A 22524-nucleotide genomic window follows, 5' to 3' on the forward strand; every position below is an offset into this window, starting at 1 on the left:
AGAGAGAGAGAGAGAGAGAGAGAGAGAGAGAGAGGTCTGGACTGTATCTCACCATATTACGAGTCGGAGATGGGAGAAGGAAAGAGAGTATACGGGTATACGGAAAGAGAGAGAGAGAGAGAGAGAGAGAGAGAGAGAGAGAGAGAGAGAGAGAGAGAGAGAGAGAGAGAGAGAGAGAGAGAGAGAGAGAGAGAGAGAGAGAGAGAGAGAGAATCGTGACTCACCCCCTGGCGTTGTGAAATCAAATGCCTCCCTGTAATGATGTGCAGGGATGGGACTCAAGACTGCTGCTGCTGAGGGACTGAAGGTACAGGCCAAGCTTTTCTCTTCCAAGGAACAAGGACAGCAAATGAACACAAAAGGAAGAGCAAGAAGCAGCAGCAGACGTGTTGATTCTTAAGAGATTGTTTGTGGTATAGTAATTTAATGTAAAATAAGAGATGTAATATTATAAGGGGTAATGCTACTATTACTACTACTACTACTACTACTACTATTACTATTACTACTACTAATATTATAAGGGGTAATGCTACTATTACTACTACTACTACTACTACTACTACTATTACTACTACTACTACTACTATAATTAATAAAAATATAACAAATATATATTTTTTTGGCTGTAAAATGCCTATAAGGAGTGTTTATTGATATTATTGGCTTTGCTTTCATATTTTTTGTACTACTACTATTGCTGCTACTACTACTACTACTACTACTACTACTACTACTACTACTACTACTATTACTCTCTCTCTCTCTCTCATCTCTCTCTCTCTCTCCCTCCTCTCTCCTCTCTCTCTCTCTCTCTCTCTCTCTCAATACATCGTCCAATGCAAACTCATGTCCCTCGTACCCTGAGAGGAATTAACGAGACTGCTTGCGTAAAAAAAAAGAATGAATAAAAAAAAGGAAGAAAAAATATCTCCTACCACTTGAGAATGTTGGGCGGAGGTCACACGAGTCTAGCCAATTGTGTCTGACCCACCACATTGGCCGGCTAATAAATGAAGAGCCAATCAACGGGTGCCAGTGTGCAAGGGTGGCTCACTTATCGCCAGAGACATCTCGTGGGTGAAATGTGTTAGCTTGCTTACGTAACGTGAACCATTCCTCATCTTCACGTTCAAGTTACCTCCTCCTCCTCCTCCACCTCCTCCTCCTCCTGGGAATCTGATCCACCTACGTGATGCTCAAGCGGTTTCAAATATCTTTCCACACATTACAAGGGAAAATTCTTATGGTTAGGTCTAGTGTTTTTAAATGCTCTAAGCTGTCATAAGGTAAGTTTCCAAAGATTGTCGACTATTGTATTACTGGGGGAAAGTTTTTATGGTTAAGTCTTGTATTCTTGCGCTCTGAGTCTCATACGTGCTGTTTCTAAAGGTTACAAATGATTACATTACTGGGGAAAGCTGCTTGGTTAAGTCTCGTGTATTTAAACGCTCTAAGCTCTCATAAAGACTAATTTCCAAAAGCTACAGATTATTAGTCAGGTTCTCATGGGTATGTTATTACGAAGAAAAGTTGTATTCTTAAATGTTTATCTATCCACAAATTACACACAGGGGAAAGTGGCTGTATTAACTTTTGTATTCTTAAATGGTCTGAACTCAAGAAGGCTATTTCCAAAGGTTACGGATTAATTATTAGTCATGAGAAAAGTTGTCATGGTTAAGTCTTTTATTTTTAAATGCTTATCTTTCCACATATTACACAATGGGGAAAGTTGCTTGATCACGTGTCGCATTCTTAAGCACTCTGCCCACTCATAAAGACTATTTCCTAAGGCTACAGATTATTAGTAAGGTTCTCAAGGGTGTTTTTTTTTCACTGATAATGCAGATCCCTTTAGCTATCACAAGAATCATGAAAACGTCCTTAAAACTCAAGTAATTTCTACTACACCCTGCTGAATTTCGTCGAGATACTACGCTGAAACGTTCTTTCACTGTAATGTATTATACGCATAACGTTAGCATGCCATTAAAGTAATCACTGTGCCTTATAATAAATAAATATTCATACATATGTGCAAACCAGATAAATATTCATACCTCCTGACGTACATGACCAACATTACAGAACTTACAGAACAACCTCACAACTGTTTCCTTGAGGGCATTATAAAGGACGGTGGTCACTTTACATGAATGACTGTGTACGTGATGATATGAAAACCACTCGCACATGAGCACTGCATGACACGCATGAGAATACTGGGAACTGAAAATTGTGGCGTCATGCAATATCAGCTTTTTTTTTTTTTTTCCAGCGTTCACTCCTACTGAAGTCAAAATGTAGCGGAATACAAGGTGAAATTAAAACTATGATTAATTCTAAGCCACTGAATTAAAGTCGTATCGTGATAGAAAAAAAAAAAAAACGAAAAACAAAACAAAATTGATAAAACTGAAAAGTAAATTGAAGTAAGAAGTGACGAGCAACATAGGTAGACTTCCTGCATTTCACGAAACATGAAAGCGAAAGAAAGGTGACACGAAATTAAAAGATAAAAGGAAAAAAAAAATGTTGACAAATGAAAGATGACGAAATAAAAAAAGAAAAGAAAATGATTAAATTAAAAGATAGATTAAAATAAATAACTGATAAAAAATGGAAAATAGTAAAAAAATAAGTTTTCTTTCACGTAATCAAAAAAAAAAAGAAAAGTAAACAGAATGGCAAACACAGCAAACTTGAAAAAAAAAAGAAAGAGAGAAGGGAATGAAATAAAAAGCTCCAGTAAGTTTTAATTCACATAAACATATAAAAAGATACACGAAAAAACAAATAAAATAAAGAAATAGATAAGAAAAATGCAAGTACCACAAAGTTTTTTCACATACGAAAAAAGTCGACAAAAATTAATCTAATAAGGAAGAAGAACCAAAAGGAAAAAAAAAAAAAAAAATCAAGAGCATGAATCAGGTTTCTTTCCCAAGACCTTCAGAGAGAGAGAGAGAGAGAGAGAGAGAGAGAGAGAGAGAGAGAGAGAGAGAGAGAGAGAGAGAGAGAGAGAGAGAGAGAGAGTTCCTCCTGTTGTAGTCATGCCCGCATCCCCGCCTCGACTCCCACACCGATCACCGCCCCGCCTGCACCTTGGCGGTGTGGAAGAAACGACACTCAATATTTCACCATTACAGTGCCACTCTCCCCGCTCCGCCTTCCAACACCGAGACGCATCCTCTACTTCTGCTATTTATTACGAAGAGAATTTTGAGCGATTGACTGATTAATTAAAATAAATAAAATAAAATAAATAAATAAATAAATAATAATAATAATAAAAAAAAAGGGAAGCGCCGCGTGTCACCGGCCATGTGGACCGACTGAATGAAATAACATTAAGAGCACAAGAAAATAAGGGAAGCTGCAAGAAAGGAGTGAGGTAGGGAGGTAGGGAGGCAGGGTGGCAGGGGGGAGAGGCAGGGTGGCAGGGGGGAGAGGCAGGGTGGCAGGAGGGACGGTAAATATCAAGCCAATTATTTCCTGACTAACGAGGCAATTAAAGTTTCCCAATAACCTCTCTCTCTCTCTCTCTCTCTCTCTCTCTCTCTCTCTCTCTCTCTCTCTCTCTCTCTCTGCTCAGGCAAAGAAATATATTTTTATTCTGACTCACGCTCGGCCGGGAGACTATATGGGTCACTGGCCATTGTGATGTCTATAGTGATTTGATGATGATGATGATGATGATGATGATGATGATGATGATGATGTGGCGGTGGTGGTGGTGGTGGTGGTCGTGGTGAGCAAGAGGAGGAGGAGGATTAATGCAGCAATAACAACAATAACTACAACATTAATTACTACTACTACTACTACTACTACTACTAACAATAAACGCACGAGGTATATAAAAAAAAACAGCTATCAGTAGTTTTGCAAGTAGTAAATAATGCAAGTTTCTTTTTCTTTTTTATTTTTCATGTCATGTTACATCCCTTGGCCAGTATCCTTTTCCTTACAAGTATTAAGTCTGCCTGCACTCCGCCTTACACGGCCGCCACGCACGCGATCTCAGCCACACCACCCCGAGTCGCCTCCCGGACAGACAAAATCAGCTGCAATCTATCTGGAAAGTTTTCGTGAGCTTTGATGGACAGTCGAAAGAAAAGAAGTGATGGGGAATGAAGAGGAAAGGGGATAGGAAAAGGTCAGGAAGGGAGAGCGGATGCAGGGAAGGGACGGAAGAGTTAGAAGGAATGGGATGGGTGTGTTTAGAACTGGCAGGGAAGAGAGGGGAGCAGGTAGGGGCAAGCAAGGAAGGGAGGGGAGAGGGACAAAGAAAAACAAGCAGGTAAGACAGGGAAGGGAGGGGAAGGAACGAGATAGAGGCAAGCACGGAAGGAAGGAAGGGGAAGGGATAGGAGGGAGAGGAAGGGAGAGAGGGAAGGGAGGGAGGGAAGGGAGTAGACACAACCAGGTAAGGAAGGGGAAGAGGAACAGGCAAACAAGTAGGGTAGGGGAAGGGAGGGGTATTAGTAAACAGGAGAAGAGGGAGGAGGAAGAGAAGAGAGGGGAGGGATGAGAGGGAAGGGATCAGGCAAGCAGGAATGGAAGGGACTGTAAATAATAAATAAGGAAGGGACCCGCGGCACGATCTTTTTGGCGGAGGAGGAGGAGAGACACGCATCTTGATAAGGCCAAAAAGCACAGCTCTCCTCTCCTTGCACTGCCTGACCGTCCTCTCAGGTCTCGTGTCGACCCGGGGTGGTGTTGTTGTTGTTGTTGTTGTTGTTGTTGTTGTTGTTGTGGTGGTGGTGGTGGTGGTGGTGGTGGTCGAAGTAGTAGTAGTAGTAGTAGTAGTAGTAGTAGTAGTAGTAGTAGTAGTAGTAGTAGTAGTAGTAGTAGTAGCAGGAGCAGTAGTAACAATAGCAGCAGCAGCAGCATCAACAATAGTAGCGGTAGCAGCAGCAGCAGCAGCAGCAGCAGCAGCAGCAGTAGTGGTGGTGGTGGTGGTGGAGGTGGACAAGTGATGTGTGAGGTGACCGGAAGGAGGAATGATGATCGGTACACTGGGAAGCATTAAAATATTCCTGCAACTTGCTAAGGGCGCGGGGCTGTGTTAGTGTCCCGTCCTGCCTCCCGCTTGACTCAGACGTGACCTGTGACCTGGATCCACAACACCCCTCAACTTGGCTGCCCGGGAGAGATGAGAAAGAGGAGGAGAGGAAGAGGGAGGCAAGGGTTGTGGCTTGGTAGCGGTGAAGAGGTAGTAGCACAGCAAGAGGTTTTGGTGGTAGGAGTAGCTTCTGGCAGAGAAAGAGACTCGTATTCTGAAACGCTTCTCTCTCTCACCACAACTATTTTCAAAGGTCACGGAGATGACTACCCGGATTTTCAAGATTGTTTCTTCTGTTCATAAAGTAAAAATCCTGATTATCTGTCACTAGAATCATAGAAATACCCTTCACAATCCGTGTAACTAGAGCCTTTTCAAAATAGCGGAGATGCGGCGCAGAAATGTATCAGAATATAGTCGAGAGAGAGAGAGAGAGAGAGAGAGAGAGAGAGAGAGAGAGAGAGAGAGAGAGAGAGAGAGAGAGAGAGAGAGAGAGAGAGAGAGAGAAACCAGATGGAGAAAGATTGACACATCATAGCAAAATGGGAAGATGATAAAATAAAGCAGAAAATAATGGATGGCGAGCGAAGGAATGGCGGTGGGTCGAGTTGACTGAGGGAGGGAGGGAGGGATGGTGGGGTGATGGGGGATGGCAGGGTGAGGATGGGCAGATAGAGAGTAACAGAGTAGGACAATGGAGGGAGGCAGGGGCATGGCTGAGGTACACACACATACACACACACACACACACACACACACACACACACACACACACACACACACACACACACACACACACACACAGAGAGAGAGAGAGAGAGAGAGAGAGAGAGAGAGAGAGAGAGAGAGAGAGAGAGAGAGAGAGAGAGAGAGAGAGAGAGAGAGAGAGAGAGAGAGAGAGAGAGAGAGAGAGAGAGAGAGAGAGAGTGTGTGTGTGTGTGTGTGTGTGTGTGTGTGTGTGTGTGTGTGTGTGTGTGTGTGTGTGTGTGTGTGTGTGTGTGTGTGTGTGTGTGTGTGTGTGTGTGTGTGTGTGTGTGTGTGTGTGTGCGTGTGTGTGTGTGTAGGGCTGCAGAGGAAGAGGGAAAGGTAGGAGTGAGACCGGAGGAAAAAGAAACAGGGCAGGGGGCAATAGAAGCTGGCAAGGTGAGGCTGGTCGAGGGAGGGAAACAATGGCATGGCTAAGTTAAAGAGAGTCAGATTAGCAGCGATGGAGGCAGGCAGGGTAAGGCTGTGAGGAGGACAGGTAGGCAGAGCTGAGGCGATGCGGAGAGGCAGGGGGAAGATTGACAGAGGGTGAAAAGCAAAGTTAGTGAGGCAGTGAAGGCAGAAAGGGGCGAGGCTGGGATGATAGAGGCAGGCAGGGCGGGGCTGGGAATAGGGGACGGGAGAAGGGGAGGGCAAGGGGGTTGGTTGCAGGAACAATGAGTCAGCCATGACAGGCAAACACCACCTGACTGTCCATAATGAGGCGGGGCACACACACACACACACACACACACACACACACACACACACACACACACACACACACACACCTGTACGGGCTGCCACTCACCACCTCGCTACTCGCCATTCGCCACTCACGCTGGCTAGACAGGTGCACGGGTTACGCAGGTGTTGTGAGGGTGAAGCTTGAATATTCAGACGACTAAGTAAACGATCACCTTAGTCCTTTTTGCTCCTATGGTCGCCTTTTGTGGTAGGTGAATAAAATAGACTCCGTAATCAGCTTGTTAGTGTTCAGTTAATGGGAAGGTTTAAAATAAAGATTAGACTAGTTTATGAATGATGATGATGGGTGGAAGTAGGTAGGCATGTTTCATACAGGGACTGCAACATGTAGGACTGACAGCTTGTTGCAGCCTCTGTCATTTTCTTATGTTCATATGTTCTTGTTAACATTTAGACCACAGTAAAATATTGTTTGCTTGGACATGCAGAAAAAAGAGGATATGAGTTAAATCTTGTCATGAAGATATTTGAAGGCTTAATACAAAAATAAGCGACAAATAAATAAGAAAAAAAAACTATGCGATTATAAGAAAATGTCTAGCAGTCACAGGGTTAAAGAAGCGACGAGCTACACCGATAACATGAGACGTATTTCGGGAGAAGAAATAACACAAATAGCTGTTACGAAGAGACTTATTGTTCTGTTAAACCTCACGTGACCACCAGCATGATTCAAAATTCACTGTATCACCGCAAGTTACGGATGTGGAGAAGAATAATCTGTAATATTTATTTACTTTTTTTCACTGAAGGGGATCATGTACTGAAATAACTTCGAACAGGGAACTTCAGCAGAGATGGGGAGGAAGCTTCATTTTTACTATCCTACATCATACTATCCTACGATTCTTTACGCAATATACTATAGCTTACTACAAAATCTCGTCACGACTATCAGGGCTATTGTTGTTTGCTCTTCCTTTGCGTTCCCTCGTGAGTCTTAACACTATCGGCGCACAAGACGGAACAGAGAGCGGGTGGCGGCCCTGCACCATCGCACCATAGACAGCGCTCCCTCCAAGGATATCGCTGACTCAGACTAAGAACACATCATGCCTTTTTTAGATTTAACGGGAAGGACAAGGGCGTGGTCTGTTAAGAGTCAGAATCACGGACACAGCGGGGGCGGCGAGGCGAGGAAAAGCCCCAGAGGAAAGGTAGGCAGGCGGGCAGGCGGGCGGGCGGGCAGAGACGCAGGAAGGCAGGCAGGCAGGCAGGCAGACAGGCGGATCCACACATACGTATAAGGGTGAAGCTGTGAGGCAATATCTCCAATGTTTTAATTGCGATGCGGAATTGTTTTGTTGTTTTTGTAGCCCGCCCACTTGCTTGCCGCCTCATTCCCACTCACCACAAAGGAAAACAAAGGAAGAACAAACAGCAGCCGACATACTGGTCAATACGAGGCAACTTTTGACAAACTAAAATTTTAAGTCAGTATTCTCAATCTTTCATCCCGCTTACTGGTGAATTATGGAACTCTCTGCCTGCTTCTGTATTTCGCCCTACCTGTGACAAACTGTTTCAAGAGGGAGGCTTCAAGACACTTCTCTAATTTTGGATAATCCTTTTGGCTCTATTCTTTAGGAACCCTTTTCTTCTGCTCTTTAGTAACCCCTGGCCAGAGTCCCTCTTACGTAAAAAACAAACAAACAAAAAAAATCTAAAAAGACGCAGACTAAGAAAGGCGAAAGCTGCTCCCCTGCCCTACTCCAGCATCTGTGCGTCTTTTATCGGTACCTTCATATTGACAATAGAAACATCACGCCTTTTAGAACCTGAGTAACACGGATAAAAATATAATCTCCGTTCAGGGATGCGAGGGCCGGCGAGGCGCAGGGCGGGGCGGAAAACGAGTTCCAGTCACATAAGTATTGTAAGGCGGGAAATGTTGGGAAAAGTGAATATCTCGTCTTGTTGCTGAGGAGGGACAGAGGAGAGGGAGGCGGAGTGCGTGGCGAGGTGAGGGAGGCGCTGATGGAGGGTGCCGAGTGGAGGGGGACAGAGATGAGGAGTGAAGACAATGTGGCAGGGTGGAGGGTGAAGAGTGGAGGACGAGTGAGATGGAGAGTGGAGACAAGATGGCACGAAGGTGGAAGCAAGGTGGGAGGACAGAAAGTGGAGGCAATGGCAGGGAGGACAATATTCTACCACACGAGATGAAGGGTAAAGGCAAGGTGGCAGGATGGCAGGGAGGCAGGAAAGAGGGTGGAGGCAGTGGCAGGGTGGCAAGGTGGAACATGGAGATAGGGAGGTAGGGTGAGCATTATTCTGCTACACAAGATGGAGAATGGAGGCAAGCTGGCAGGGTGACAGGGTAGAGGGTGGAGGCAGGGAGGCAGAATAGAGGGTAGAAGGTGGAGGCAGGGTGGAGAAAGATAAGAGGGTGGAGGCAGGGAGGCAGGGTAGACATTATTCTACCCCACGTCGCGTCTCCACGTCCCAGGGCCAAGAATAGACAGGTCATGACAATGCGACACTTGTTACTTCACTTGACCAACTTGTCTGTACTGCTGAGCGAAAATACAACTACGAGCCAGACACTAGAACATTTCAGCCTCCAGATCGCCGCTCCTTTTGCTGCCAATGTCGGTGGAATCTTTCAAAATTAGACTCTTAACTTGCTCCGGACTATTTCTTAATAAATTCGAGAGTTCATGGTAAAGGATCTTGTATTTTCTGCTTATTTGATTCATCTTTATGTATGAAGGACTGCTGAACAAGGAAACAAATTAAGAAAAAAAATAAAAAGATAACTAGATAGATAAATTGACAGATAAAACAGATAGATAGATACATAGATGAATAAATGAGTACATAAAATAAAGAGGGCACTGATCTGAGCCTCGCAGGAAGACTACAATCAGGGCTGAGAAATCATGACATTCAGAGTATTGAAGCAAGGAACCTCGCCAGCAGCCTTGCCCGAAGCGTCGCCGCGGGGTAGTAAGCAGGTGGCGCCTCTTGCTCTGCCTCCACCAGGACCTCGCCGCTCCTCGTACCTACCGCCGCCTCCCTTACACCACCTGTACCACGGTCCACTTGGTCCACTATAAGGCGATAAAAGCCAAGTGCGGCGGGATCCATGGCCGCTCGTCTCCAGGAAGTGAATCAGATAACACGCGCACGCTCGGCCAACACGAGGCTCCGATAAAAGACAAACACAGGTCCGCTGAGACACGCCCAACATGCTGCTGCTGCTGCCGCCCACCACCACCGCCAGTGAAACCCTGCCGATTACGTCGCTCACTAAAACGTTCTCCTCTTCCGCGTGCCATATATGTGTATCTCTGCAATAAAGTGATTCACCGCATTTGAATCTGTCTCTCCTACTCTCTGTCTGTGAACGTCCCCCCCCCTTTCTCTCTCTCTCTCTCTCTGTCTCTCTCTCTCTCTCTCTCTCTCTCTCTCTCTCTCTCTCTCTCTCTCTCTCTCTCTCTCTCTCTCTCTCTCTCTCTTTCTCAGCGGGTTCACTCTACACACAGCCAATGAATGCACTAATGGCTGCCATATAAGGCGCTGACTCGCCGCCGCCAGCACGCGGGTGGCACACGCCGCGGCTCCCTGGCTCGCGTCCCGCCGCGCACACACCGCCGCGGCAAAACACTCGCAACACCCGTGTAATGATGCAATGGCCGGCGATTGGAAACGGTTCACACGCATCATTATTCCATATTGAGGAATCTTCACACCTGCAAAACTCAAAGATTGGTTCCGTAGCGATAGCATCTGGCGCAAGGAGGAGAGGAGACGAGGAGAGGTCTGCCACTCGCGCCGCGACGCTGGGAGCAGACCAGGCAGCCCTCGACCATGGCTCGTTCTCTCTTAAAGTCCGTAGAAAGTGTGTGTGTGTGTGTGTGTGTGTGTGTGTGTTTTTTTAATACACCAATAATGTAGAGCTACGGAGCGTAAAGAATGTGAGTGTCTTCTATCCTGTGTATTTACAAACGTACAACAGAAAAATGAAAATGCAAGGAAATTCATCGACTGATTTAATGCCGCTGCAGCTAACTGGGGTCATATGTAACCGTACGCAAAAATATTAAACAAATATTATGAAAAGGTGAAAGAAGCGATGCTAAAAAGAAAAAGGCTAAAAAGCCAAACAATAGTGTTCCTTATGACTCCTGGAAAAAAAAAAAAAAAAACACTTCCACAAAAGACAACAATGCAAGGAGAGAAACATGAGATACAGCAATGTTCACCTGCGCATTAATGATCAGATCTTCAACTAAACCTTTACCCTTCCATTCACAGTTTGCAAGGGAAAATCGCCCTTATAATGACCAAAATAAGAGCTGAAACTGTCTACCAACGAGGATCTTCAGACAATGCAGTGTTTAATAATAATGAAAATACATACTGAGTCTTAATGGGTAGCGAACATCAGACATGACAAAAGGACGTCAACTGAGAGACAGGAAGGAACTGGTTCTCAAATATAGTGGTAGATGAATGGAATACAATCAATAATCAGGTTGTAAATGCAGAGTCATTAGGGAGCTTTAAAAGGTTAGACAAAATCATGGCAGAAGATGATAGGTAGAAATAGGTACGTTTAATATAAGTGTTGCCACGTGTAGACCAGACGGCTTCTTGTAGCTTCCCTTACTTCCTTATGTTCTTATGTTAACTGAGATCGTGACAGTCAGTTTATCTCAGTAGCACCGAGGCAGCAGCAGCGGGAAGCGTCCAGGGCTGAGAGGTGCAAGGCGCGGCTGGGAGGGAGGCAAGACAAATGTGCAGGTGATGACGGTAAGTGCATTCGTGAGGAGAAGTCGTGAAGGGAAAAGACGAGAGAGGGAGATGCAGCGAAGGAAAGGAATGGTTCAGTGGAACTTTCAATGTATTTCCTTTCTTTGTGTGTGTGTGTGTGTGTGTGTGTGTGTGTGTGTGTGTGTGTGTGTGTGTGTGTGTGTGTGTGTGTGTGTGTGTGTGTGTGTGTGTGTGTGTGTGTGCGTGAAAGCAGTAGGTGAATAGCTAAAATAAAAATAAAATTAAGGAAATAAACTGCGTATCTTTCGATTTGAGAGAGGAAAAAAAGTTATGTAAATTACGGTACAAGTATTTTTCTCTTCCGAAGAAGGAAACAAAAAAGAGAAAAAAAAGATGAAAATCAAAATATGTATTGTAATTAAGCAGCTATTCTTTCTCCTTTAATAGTTAGCGTAGTCTTTAGCACGTAGTCTTCCCTGCACGTAAGAAAAAACCCTAAATAACAAGAAATAATTGCGGGAAGGGCACAAGTTGTTCTTTTCCGCGGCATTTACCTCTTGTCCTCTCTAGCCTACGTAGATCGCGTGCGCGGCTGCCAGGGTTCGGGTTCCCTCACCAATTACTGTAGTGACGCACGACTGACTCACTCACTGACTAATGCACGGTCGCCTCAGCTTTGTCTATCCTTATCTTCATTTGTTTTAGTGTACTGAGATGTCCAACCAAGGGAAAATACTAAAAAAAAAAAAAAAAAAACCCGACCGCTTATAATGTCATTACCAAAAAGGGATAGATAGTGGTTGAACGAAAGGTCAATTTATTTATTTCTTTTGCTGGTGTTTTATAAATCGCACCATAATCATCATCATCATCATCATCATCATCATCATCATCATCACCATCATCATCAACTGCGATTCCACAACAAGACAAAGGCCTCTAAAAAATATAATAATCTTTTTACTTTTGTTTTATGCGTGTCAGTGTAGCCTGGGATCACCCTATGTATAAGAAAGACAAATAACTATAACTAAAAAGGAGAGAGAGAGAGAGAGAAAAAAAAATACCAGTGCTTTGCTTCACTGTACGGCGATGACCAGGCCAAGCAGCAACAGTGTTCGGCGCTCCAGACACACGAGTGGCTGGTTGTTGTTATCTTGACGCCACGCGCGCAACGAAACGAGGTCGAGATAATAAAGTCAATGATATAATGCAAGGAAACTCCACACCTTCAGCTGCATTGGGGATGACGCAGGAAACAGCTGGCTTGGAGGAGAAGCGACACAATAACAAGATAATGTAATGTACGCAGCCACAGACCCCGCTAGGAGACGATACTTGTGTTGTCGCCTTAGTGGTGAATTTACGCTGCCGTGACTGTGTGGGTGGGGAGGGAGGTGTGAGTCACGGTGAGCGAAGAGGCGTGTGTAGGTGAGGCGTAGGTGGGAAGGAGAGATGAGGGTGGGTGAGAAGGTGGAACGTGAGTGGAAAAGAGAGATATGGGTGGGAAGGAGAGGTGTGAGTGAGAAGGGGCGGCTTGGGTGGAAAAGAGAGGCGTGCATGCGGGTCAAGGAGGGTGAGAGGCATGTGGGAGGGCGTGTGGGCGGCGGCGTGAAGATGGCAATGACGATGTAACAGCTGAGGGAATATAGCGTAAGCCGTAAGGAAAGTGGTCGCGATGGCATGGATAGACAAGGGAGGGAGGAGTGAGCGGGACGTGTGAGGGGTGGAGGGAGCCAGGGTGGAGTCTGGCGTGGGTGGAGTGCGTGGAGTGGAGTGCTAGCGGGCTGTAGGTGTGAGGGGAGGAGCGGGCAACGCCATCACCACCACCTGTGCCTTCATCACTCCTTCCTCCGCGGCGTGCAGATGATGTCATTAAGCGCTGGGTGACGCAAAGGCAAATAAGAGGCGGTGTTCTCAACACAGGAGTATGTGTGAGGAGGCGCGGACAGGCAGGCGAGGAGGGACGCGAGGCAGGAGCGGGTGATGATACAAGCTGCATGGTTAGTGTGTTAAAGTGAAGACTGCAGGAGTAAACCCGCTGAGAATGGTGCAGATCTCAGCGGTGTGTGATGTTGTGTCCTCATGTTCTGTTCGTCTGAAGGGCTTGGTCATGATGGGGGAAGACAGGACGGGAGTGAGTAACAACAGAAAGGAATGATTGTTAAAAAGGAAGAAAAGTTTATGCTATATAATAAAATTCAGTAGAGTTCCATCTGTACAGCGTGTCAAATTATTTCTATGTTCTGTTCATCTAGAAAAGTTTGGTCAGGAGAGATCAACATGCAAACAAGTACCAGATTAAATCATTGCGTTGTTTCAGTTCCTAATCTTTTCAAGGGGCAGGATAACGAGATAAGCTTTCATCTCTGTATCGTAAAATGGTGAATATCAACACACACACACCAAGCCAGACACCAAGCCAACCCGCACCTCACGGCGGCCTCGGGCGGCTCCAACTTGGTGAAGAGCAGTCGCATTTGTTGACTTGAGCACTCGATGCGCCGCTACAAGGGTTCCTGATAAGCAAAAGTATCAAGAGACGGGACACATTCCGCAAGGCTACTCCCGCACCTCCACTCAAAGGCTTCCCTACCGGGGCACACTAGCCAGGCCCGCCAGTAGGCTAACCACAAGTGCCCTGCAGCAGTCTATTTTCTGCCCACCCTGTAAATTATTACACCTCCAACCAAGTGTGAAGGGCAGCGGTCTGAGGCATTAAGGGCTGGACCCTGAAGGCTGCCGCGCCGCCCTCGCCTGAACCTTATATATATATATATATATATATATATATATATATATATATATATATATATATATATATATATATATATATATATATATATATATATATATATATATATATATATATATATATATATATATATATATATATATATGCACTACACTGCACTACACTGCACTACACACACACACACACACACACACACACACACACACACACACACACGCACTATATATCTATCTGTCTGTCTGTATCTATATATACGCACACACACGAATCGTGGGAGGGTGGGGGGAGGAGGGTGTCAGGTGGCTCTGAGTAGTGGCGGCCGCGGTGGTATCGTGGGTCATCAGGAGGCGTCGGCGCGGCCCAGCACAGCGCAGCCCGGCGCGGCGCGGCCCCGGTGTGCTTCCCGGCACTCACCCTCAGGGGCCGTATTTCATTGCTCTCTTTACAGACCCTCAACCTTTGTGCTCCCTCAAGTAGCTTCATCTCCCTCGCGCTCCCCCCTCTGCAAGATTCATTCTTATGCACACAAGTTGTAAAGGTGGAGATTCCGGGGCAAGAGAGCAAGGAAGAATGATCTTTCTCTTTCCGTCCGTGCAGACTGACAACAGCACGGGACGGCCGCGTCCACGGTTCAAACCCACATTCATTAATGGCGCAGCGCTCGCCCACTCATGGCCAAACCAGGCAGCCGTGGCAGGGACGGCGAGGAAAACCGAGTCCACTCACGGCGTCCTTTCCTCCACCTGTCCACCCACACACACAGTTCAGGTGAGCTGCACGCCGGTGACTCTAGTGACGCTAAGGACCACCATCGCCGACCACCATCGCCGGAGAGTCCATTCAGAGTTGGACTCCGCGGCGCGTCACGAGCTTATCTGGACCCAGAGCGCCACGGCCGCTACAGACGTGTTGGTGCGCGGTACAGCGTCGCCTTCCCTTCACCCTGCACGTAGCGTGCGTACCAAGGAGCAGCGAGAAGGCCGCCGCTGTCCTCATTCAGCACGTCACTACGTCAGGCACCTCGTCGAGTCTTTCGTTCCCTGCATGTTTGTAGTGACGCGTCAAAACAGCGAGCAGGTTCAAGGCTCAAAACTGAGGCGACTTGTGGCTTGTCAAGGCCTCGACTGTTGACCCAAGACCCCAGCCTCCCTCCGCCTCCGTCCTCACCTCCACTGCACGCCACCAGACATCTTGTCACCTCAACCAGAACTCCATTCAAGTCTTACATCCATCTAAGTGTCACCAACCATCCCACACGCCACACCTCACACTTGAAAAGAAACATCAATTTATCACACCCGCCATGACTTGCACGGGGAATCACGAATAAAACACTGAGCCCATTCATCATCACCAAGTCCTCACAGTTTATCGTAAAGTCTTATCAGATACTTGTACATGAACCAAAGTGAGGGATGTCTTATTGAGTACCTTGGCAAATTTACTTAGATCTTCTTACGTAAAAAAATGTCCGTACTAACATTCCACGCAAAAGACCACCAGAAAAATACTTCCTCATTGATAAAGTACGACAGGTTTGGCTTCAGACATTCACCATAGGAAGAAATTTTCGTAGAGAAATCTTCGTGGTGAATTAATACATGGAAAAGTGCCTCATTCACCTAGTTCGTCTTACGTAAAATTTCTCAATGAACTTTCCACCCACAATACTACTAAAAAATACTTCCCGATGATAAATTAGGTGAGGTTTAGGTGATTCAATAAAGAGAAAAATTTTTGCAGGGGAATTTTCGTAGGTACATAAAACACAGAAAAGTACGCAGTTCACCACCATCACCACAATCGTCACAATGCAAGGCCTGGTCATGACTCCTGCAGGCGAAACGGAGGAGCAGATTACAACAACCTGACACGCCCGACCACGTGATGGGGAATACTGATAGGCTGGGATATTCTTGGCGGTGACGGGGCGCGGGAGGCGAACCCTTCGATACACACGTAGAGCTGGAGGAGTGTCGGCTTCAAGTGCCTGTGTTATTAAACTGCCCGTGTGGGAACGCTGTGTATTAATCCCTTCACAGCTCCGGTCCCTCACAGCAATGGAAAAATGTTTGGATGTACAGAGAGAGAGAGAGAGAGAGAGAGAGAGAGAGAGAGAGAGAGAGAGAGAGAGAGAGAGAGAGAGAGAGAGAGAGAGAGAGAGAGAGAGAGAGAGAGAGAGAGAGAGAGAGAATAGGAGGACAAGTTAGTCTTTTCTAGATCACAAAACTATTTCAAAGAATGTAGTCACTAAATCAATAAAAAATAAGTAAGTAGGTATGTAAGTCAGGCAATAAGCAAGTCAGTCAGCCAGAAAGTCTATCACTTAGTCATTCAATCAGTCAGTACGTAAGTAATTAAGTCATTCAATCAGTCAGTACGTAAGTAATTAAATAAGTAAAGGAATCAGTCAGTCAACTGGTACGCAAGTATTTAATGAAGTAGGTGAATAGGTAAGCAAGTCAATGAGCTACTTATTCCATCAGTCATCAGTCAGTCAGGTAGCCAGGAAGCAAACAAGCAAGCATTCAGTCAGTCATACAGTAAGTAAAAGTAACTAAATTGGTCGTTGGTCATGAGCTTCTCACCGACACTCACGTCCTCTGGTGTCCCTGGCTAGTGAGAGTCGCGGGCGGCGCGGAGCGAATAGCAATGAAGGATTTGTATCAGCAAGCACAGGACGCTCTATCAGTCACTGCACTTGGCCTCACATAATCGGGGTGTGGTCACCGTTAGTACGCTGACCACTCCACTGACACGAGACTTGTCATTGAAATACTTAAAGAGGAAAAAGGATACGTACTCTCTTTCTCTCCCTCTAAACGGATACATCAGAGGCACAATGTCTGTACGTCAATTTGAGGACAACGTTAGAGAGGCGAGACTGTGGAGGTTTGGGCATGTTAAAAGGAGAGGCGAGGAGTGTGCAGGGAGAAGGATGCTGGAGATGGATCTACCCGGCAGAAGGAAAAGAAGACCTAAGAGAAGGTTTATGAATGCAGTGAAAGAAGACATGTTTGTAACGAGTGAGAATGAGGAAGGCGCAGAAGACCGAGTGCATTGGAGAAGATTGATCTGGTGTGGCGAAAGAAAAAGTCTCTCTCTCTCTCTCTCTCTCTCTCTCTCTCTCTCTCTCTCTCTCTCTCTCTCTCTCTCTCTCTCATACACTACGTCTTGAGTCAACGCACTCCATTCGGGCTGGCGAGATTCTCCCTCCCGCTGACTCTGTCTCTGTCTCATTGTCAAGCCAAGTGGCGTGGCCTTTCTGAGATCCTCTCGTATCAAGTCTGTTGTTCAAGTTGTTTTCCTACAAATCTGACACGATGGACGTGTGTACGAGCGGCGGGCGGAGCGAGGCCTGCCTCTTATTTTTTCCCGCAAGCACCGCGTCGCACTAAAGCAACAGGTGAACTCCACGCGGGCCGCCGCCTCTCCTGCCTCCCCCAGCCATTCCTCAAGCAACCCGCCGAGGAATTGTCTGAACACGAAAAGCAACGACTTGTCACCACACACGCATCACTCCTCGCAGACGCCGCCTCTCCTTCCTCCCTTCTCCACACCCCATCTCGCCTCCTTCCCAAACACTGCGGCTCTAAGGCGAGGGACAGACTGTCTTTCACACGCCCTAATTGAGAGAAGGGCGTCCGGTCCCTGACGTTCCCCTGATAGTGTATACATTATATTGCTCCCCTTCCCCCTCCCCGCCACCGCACATCCGAGGCTCCCAGTGGCAAATGGGTTAAGAACCTGTCCGCTGTCTGTGCAGGGGAAAGGAGCTGGATGCGAGGGAGGGAGGGAGGGAGGAAGGCAGGGTCCCTTTCTTGGTCCTGGCAGGCGAGTGTCGAGGTGGATTAAGAAAGACCTTTAAATTCCTCTTACTCTCGTCTAACGCTTTGCTACAGTCAGGATTAAAGGACTTTTCATGGTCAATCCTGGGACTCTTTACCTTCTGAAAATCCCTGCATCCACTGTAATAGTCTTGCTTGGGAGTGTCAAAGCGGGTCAGGGAAGTCTTTAAAATCTCTTGTATTCTCAGCCAACGCTTTACTAAGATAAACACCAATTGAGACTTGCAAGGAGGTCATTCCTGGGACTCTCTAGCCTCTAAAAGTCCTTGGAATCATAGTAATAGTCTTACTTAAATATATCATTGTAATTCCGTCAAATCACAGAGCAGGTGTTTCAGTGCGTGGGGGTGGGCGGCTCACTTAACACCCGCCCAGTCCCCAGATGGCAGACCTCCACCCCTGATGTATTTCCCGCACCAGGTTGGGGCAGCAGGTGAGACATCATTAGCAGAAATATCAAGGTAGACTTATGACGCACCAGCCCGCACCTTCCCTCCACCTATCACCGTCCTCTTCTCGTCCCCTGTCCTGCCCACAAAGGCTCAGTTCACGGCACCACCTGCGGCCTCTCCAGCCTCCACACACCCCAGGGAGTTACTAAAGAGAGGACATTGTATTCTCTAGTGTGTAAAACTACTTTTCTGCTGGTGGGGCTGAGAGGCGACATAACCAGGCTTTATAGTGTGTGTGTGTGTGTGTGTGTGTGTGTGTGTGTGTGTGTGTGTGTGTGTGTGTGTGTGTGTGTGTGTGTGTGTGCGTGTGTGTGGTGTGCGTGTGTGTGAAAGTGAACGTACTGAAGCAAATTAAATCAGGAATCAGCGCATCGAAAGAGAGAGAAAAAAAAATATGAAAGACACAAAATTAAATTAAAGGAAATTGAATTAAAAACAATAAAAAAAATGAAATAAAATAAATGCAACAACAATTCTTCCACTTACGAAAAAACCACAACCTGTACCACAATAAGTATAATCTGGAAAAAGTCTTCCTCCCATCAGGTGTTTTATCTCCACCACAAGAGCGGCCAGTCGCTTTGTCCGGCTGGTGGCGGCGCAGGCAGGTCACGTTCGGCGGGGCACTGAGGCCATTGGGGCCACTGAGCAGCGCTAACGGCGGGGCAAGGGTCACCAGGCAGAGGAGCGGTAAGAAATGTTCACTTCACACACATACGCACACACAGATTGTCGCAAAAAAAAAAAAAAAAAAGGAGCTTGACTAAAATACTCTTTACTACAATCAGGTAAATAAAAAACGCAGCGAAACACACACACACACACACACACACACACAAAAAAAAAAAAAAAAAAAAAAAAAAGAGCTTGACCAGAATGCTTCTTACTACAACTAGGTAAATAGACCAACACACACACACACATACACACACACACACACACACACACACACACACACACACACAGTAACCTGACAAAGATGGATGGAGGCCGCGGCGTTAACTGCATCAGTCAGACCAAATGTTGTGTTTGTCGCGTGTGTTCGCCCAGCAGGAGGGAGAAGAAGAGGGGAGCGAATAATGCACCCGCTAAATATAAATAATTAAAAGATTCCCCCGCCAATCTTCCCTATATTAAGGCACGCCTGATAGCAAGGCACAAAAAGAGCGCGCGCGGGAGAGAGAGAGAGAGGACATAGACGTCAAATACAATATACAGTATATACTTAAAGCGAATAAACACCGCACCAAAGTATCAATTCATGTTAAACTGACACGCCCCTTGTGACTCCTAAAAAAAAAAAAAAAAAAAAAAAATATCGTCTTTAAGGGTTGCCTCTCCTGTCGCCGCATTTACTTTTCCCAATCCGCGTCGTAACTTCTCGGAAACAAGGGACGAAAGAAAGGCAGAGTGGGCGGCGTGAGCTAAACTTTACGTCGAGTGAGCGAAGAGTGGGACAAACTGAGGCTAGCCAGGGAGGGATTAGCGAGTCACTGCGAGTCACTCCGGAGTTTCAGGTAGTCACAGACACAGGTGGTGTCAGAAGAAGGACGCAGCAACAGCAGGAGGGAGAGTGAAGCGTGTGGACTTGTTCCCTCAAAAGAACATCCAGAAAGGCTCATCTACTAGCCTGCCTTGTCTTGCCTGCCCTTTTGTATCACGGGTTCCTTCAAGACTATTAACCTCACCTCACCATTAGACGCCGCGTGGAGGAGGGACGAAGGAGAGAAGGAAAAAGTCCCTCCTATCTTTCATCAGCACAGTTAATACCGAGACAATAATACTGCCTGTTCAATTAACACTTGCCAAAAACGAGTTCCAGTGTCATTTTTTTTATTGTATACTTATCAGTGTCAATCCACTTCCAAAACATTACTTACAAACAGATCACTTTAGACCGGATCCGCATCCAAACAAGTACTTGCCACGCACACACTTCTGACACTTCTCTTTATCTGTCTCTCTTTAACGAGCGAGATACTGAGACAGACAAGTTAATTTGAGAGAGACAAGATTTCATTACAACTGCAAGCCTGTGACGTAACCACTGAGTATATTTGTTTATCTCTGCTCTCTTTGTGTGTGTGTGTGTGTGTGTGTGTGTGTGTGTGTGTGTGTGTGTGTGTGTGTGTGTGTGTGTGTGTGTGTGTGTGTGTGTGTGTGTGTGTGTGTTTGGGGGTTCATTATCCTCATCATCACCAGCATTGTGTATGAGTATGTGTGTTTACTTGTTCTGTGTTTATGTGGAAGGGAGGGGTGGGTGGATGGGTGGATAGGAGGGCAACTGGTTCAATCATCACCATCATCATCACCATCATCATCATTATCAATGCATCATCATCATTATGAACTACTACGTATATTGTATCCTTGTCTCATTTTTTCTTTCTTTTTCTTTGGCAGAAGGACAAAGCTCTCCCCTAAACTTCTGTCACCTTCATCTGGTCCCCGTCTATATCCAACCGTCCTAACAGAACCCGGTAGTTGTAGGACAGACGAGTCGTAGGACTGAAAACTCCCAGAACAAGCAACTCACAGGGCAGACCACTCGAGTACTCGCCCTCGTCTGCTCCCAGTCTATAGCCAGCCATCCTAACAAAACCACACAGTTACAGAACAGATAATTCGCAAGACAGACAACTCCTAGGCCAGACATCTCGAGTACTCACCTTCATCTTCTTCCTGTGTACACCTAGACATCCCAACTAACCCAGGAAGGTACAGGAAAGACACCTTGTAGGATAAACAACTCACGGGGAAGACCACTCAGGTACTCACCTCTGGCGGGGCTGTGTGGGGAAGGCGGCGGGTTCTCATCGCTGACGGAGGAGGAGTAGGAGGAGCGCTGGTCACCCGCACTGTACACGCCTGAGCTGAAGGAGGAGCCGGAGTGGCGATGTGTGATGGCTGCGTTATCGGGGACCGTGGGGGGCGACACCTTCTTCACTACGGGCGCCGGCTTGCCCCGCCCGCTCATGCCGCCCACTGCAAGGAGAAAGGACACGCGTTAGGTAAAGGCTGAAGTGCCACTGGGAATATGTATTTACTTTTACACGAAGGGAAAGTTGTAATGCGAAATGAGTTAAAAAAAAAAATGCGAGAGAATCGGAATAGGTAATGAGAAATATAAATAAAAGAGGATTGATGAGACGAATCTGAAGGGAGTAATGCAAAATATATGTAAAAAAAAAAAAGAAGATACATTAGAGAGAATCTGAAAGGGAAATGGGAATTATAAATACAAAAAAAAAAAAAGAATGATCACAAAGATCTGAAGTAGTAATAGTAAATAAAACTAAGAAAATAAAAGATACATTATAAATTGAAACAGAAAGATGAATTTGTAGTCTTATTACAGAGAAAGTTTATAGCAAAATCAAAACATAGATATTTCAGTACAGAACACACACACACACACACACACACACACACACACACACACACACACACACACACACACACGCAGCATGTTTATATATCACAGAGCGTCATTCACAAGCCAGCTGGGATGTTTGCAGCAGCTTCTGGCTCATGTTAACCTACACCTCTCCTCCTGTCCACCGTGTGTGTGTGTGTGTGTGTGTGTGTGTGTGTGTGTGTGTGTGTGTGTGTGTGTGTGTGTGTATGTGTGTGTGTTGTGTGTGTGTGAGAGAGAGAGAGAGAGAGAGAGAGAGAGAGAGAGAGAGAGAGAGAGAGAGAGAGAGAGAGAGAGAGAGAGAGAGAGAGAGAGAGAGAGAGAGAGAGAGAGAGAGAGAGAGAATAGCACTACGTACTTCATAAAGTCATCCCTTCATTCTCTCTCCTTCACTATTCACAACTCCAGTAAGTCTCACAATCAAGAGAATTATCAAATATAAAAAGAACAAAGTTTGTCGTGATAGAAGAAGAAGAAGAAGAAGAAGAAGAAGAAGAAGAAGAAGAAGAAGAAGAAGAAGAAGAAGAAGAAGAAGAAGAAGAAGAAGAAGAAGAAGAAGAGAAGAAGAAGAAGAAGAAGAAGAAGAAGAAGAAGAAGAAGAAGAAGAAGAAGAAAGAAGAAGAAGAAGAAGAAGAAGAAGAAGAAGAAGAAGAAGAAGAAGAAGAAGAAGAAGAAGAAGAAGAAGAAGAAGAAGAAAGAAGAAGAAGAAGAAGAAGAAGAAGAAGAAGAAGAAGAAGAAGAAGAAGAAGAAGAAG

The 22524-nt window shown here is 45.9% G+C and overlaps 1 protein-coding gene across 5 annotated transcripts in view; it reads right to left on the bottom strand.

The window, feature by feature from the left end:
• Positions 1-22524, bottom strand: part of LOC135108969 (caskin-1-like) — a 106092-nt gene that overhangs the window by 31894 nt on the left and 51674 nt on the right. For all 5 annotated transcript variants that reach the window (XM_064019878.1, XM_064019879.1, XM_064019876.1 and 2 more), the window contains one exon: positions 21133-21339. In XM_064019878.1, coding sequence (XP_063875948.1) covers positions 21133-21339 — 207 coding nt within the window. Of the gene's footprint in view, positions 1-21132; positions 21340-22524 lie in introns of those variants that run through there.

This window comes from Scylla paramamosain, chromosome 18, assembly GCF_035594125.1.
Source record: "Scylla paramamosain isolate STU-SP2022 chromosome 18, ASM3559412v1, whole genome shotgun sequence".
NCBI lineage: Eukaryota > Metazoa > Arthropoda > Malacostraca > Decapoda > Portunidae > Scylla > Scylla paramamosain.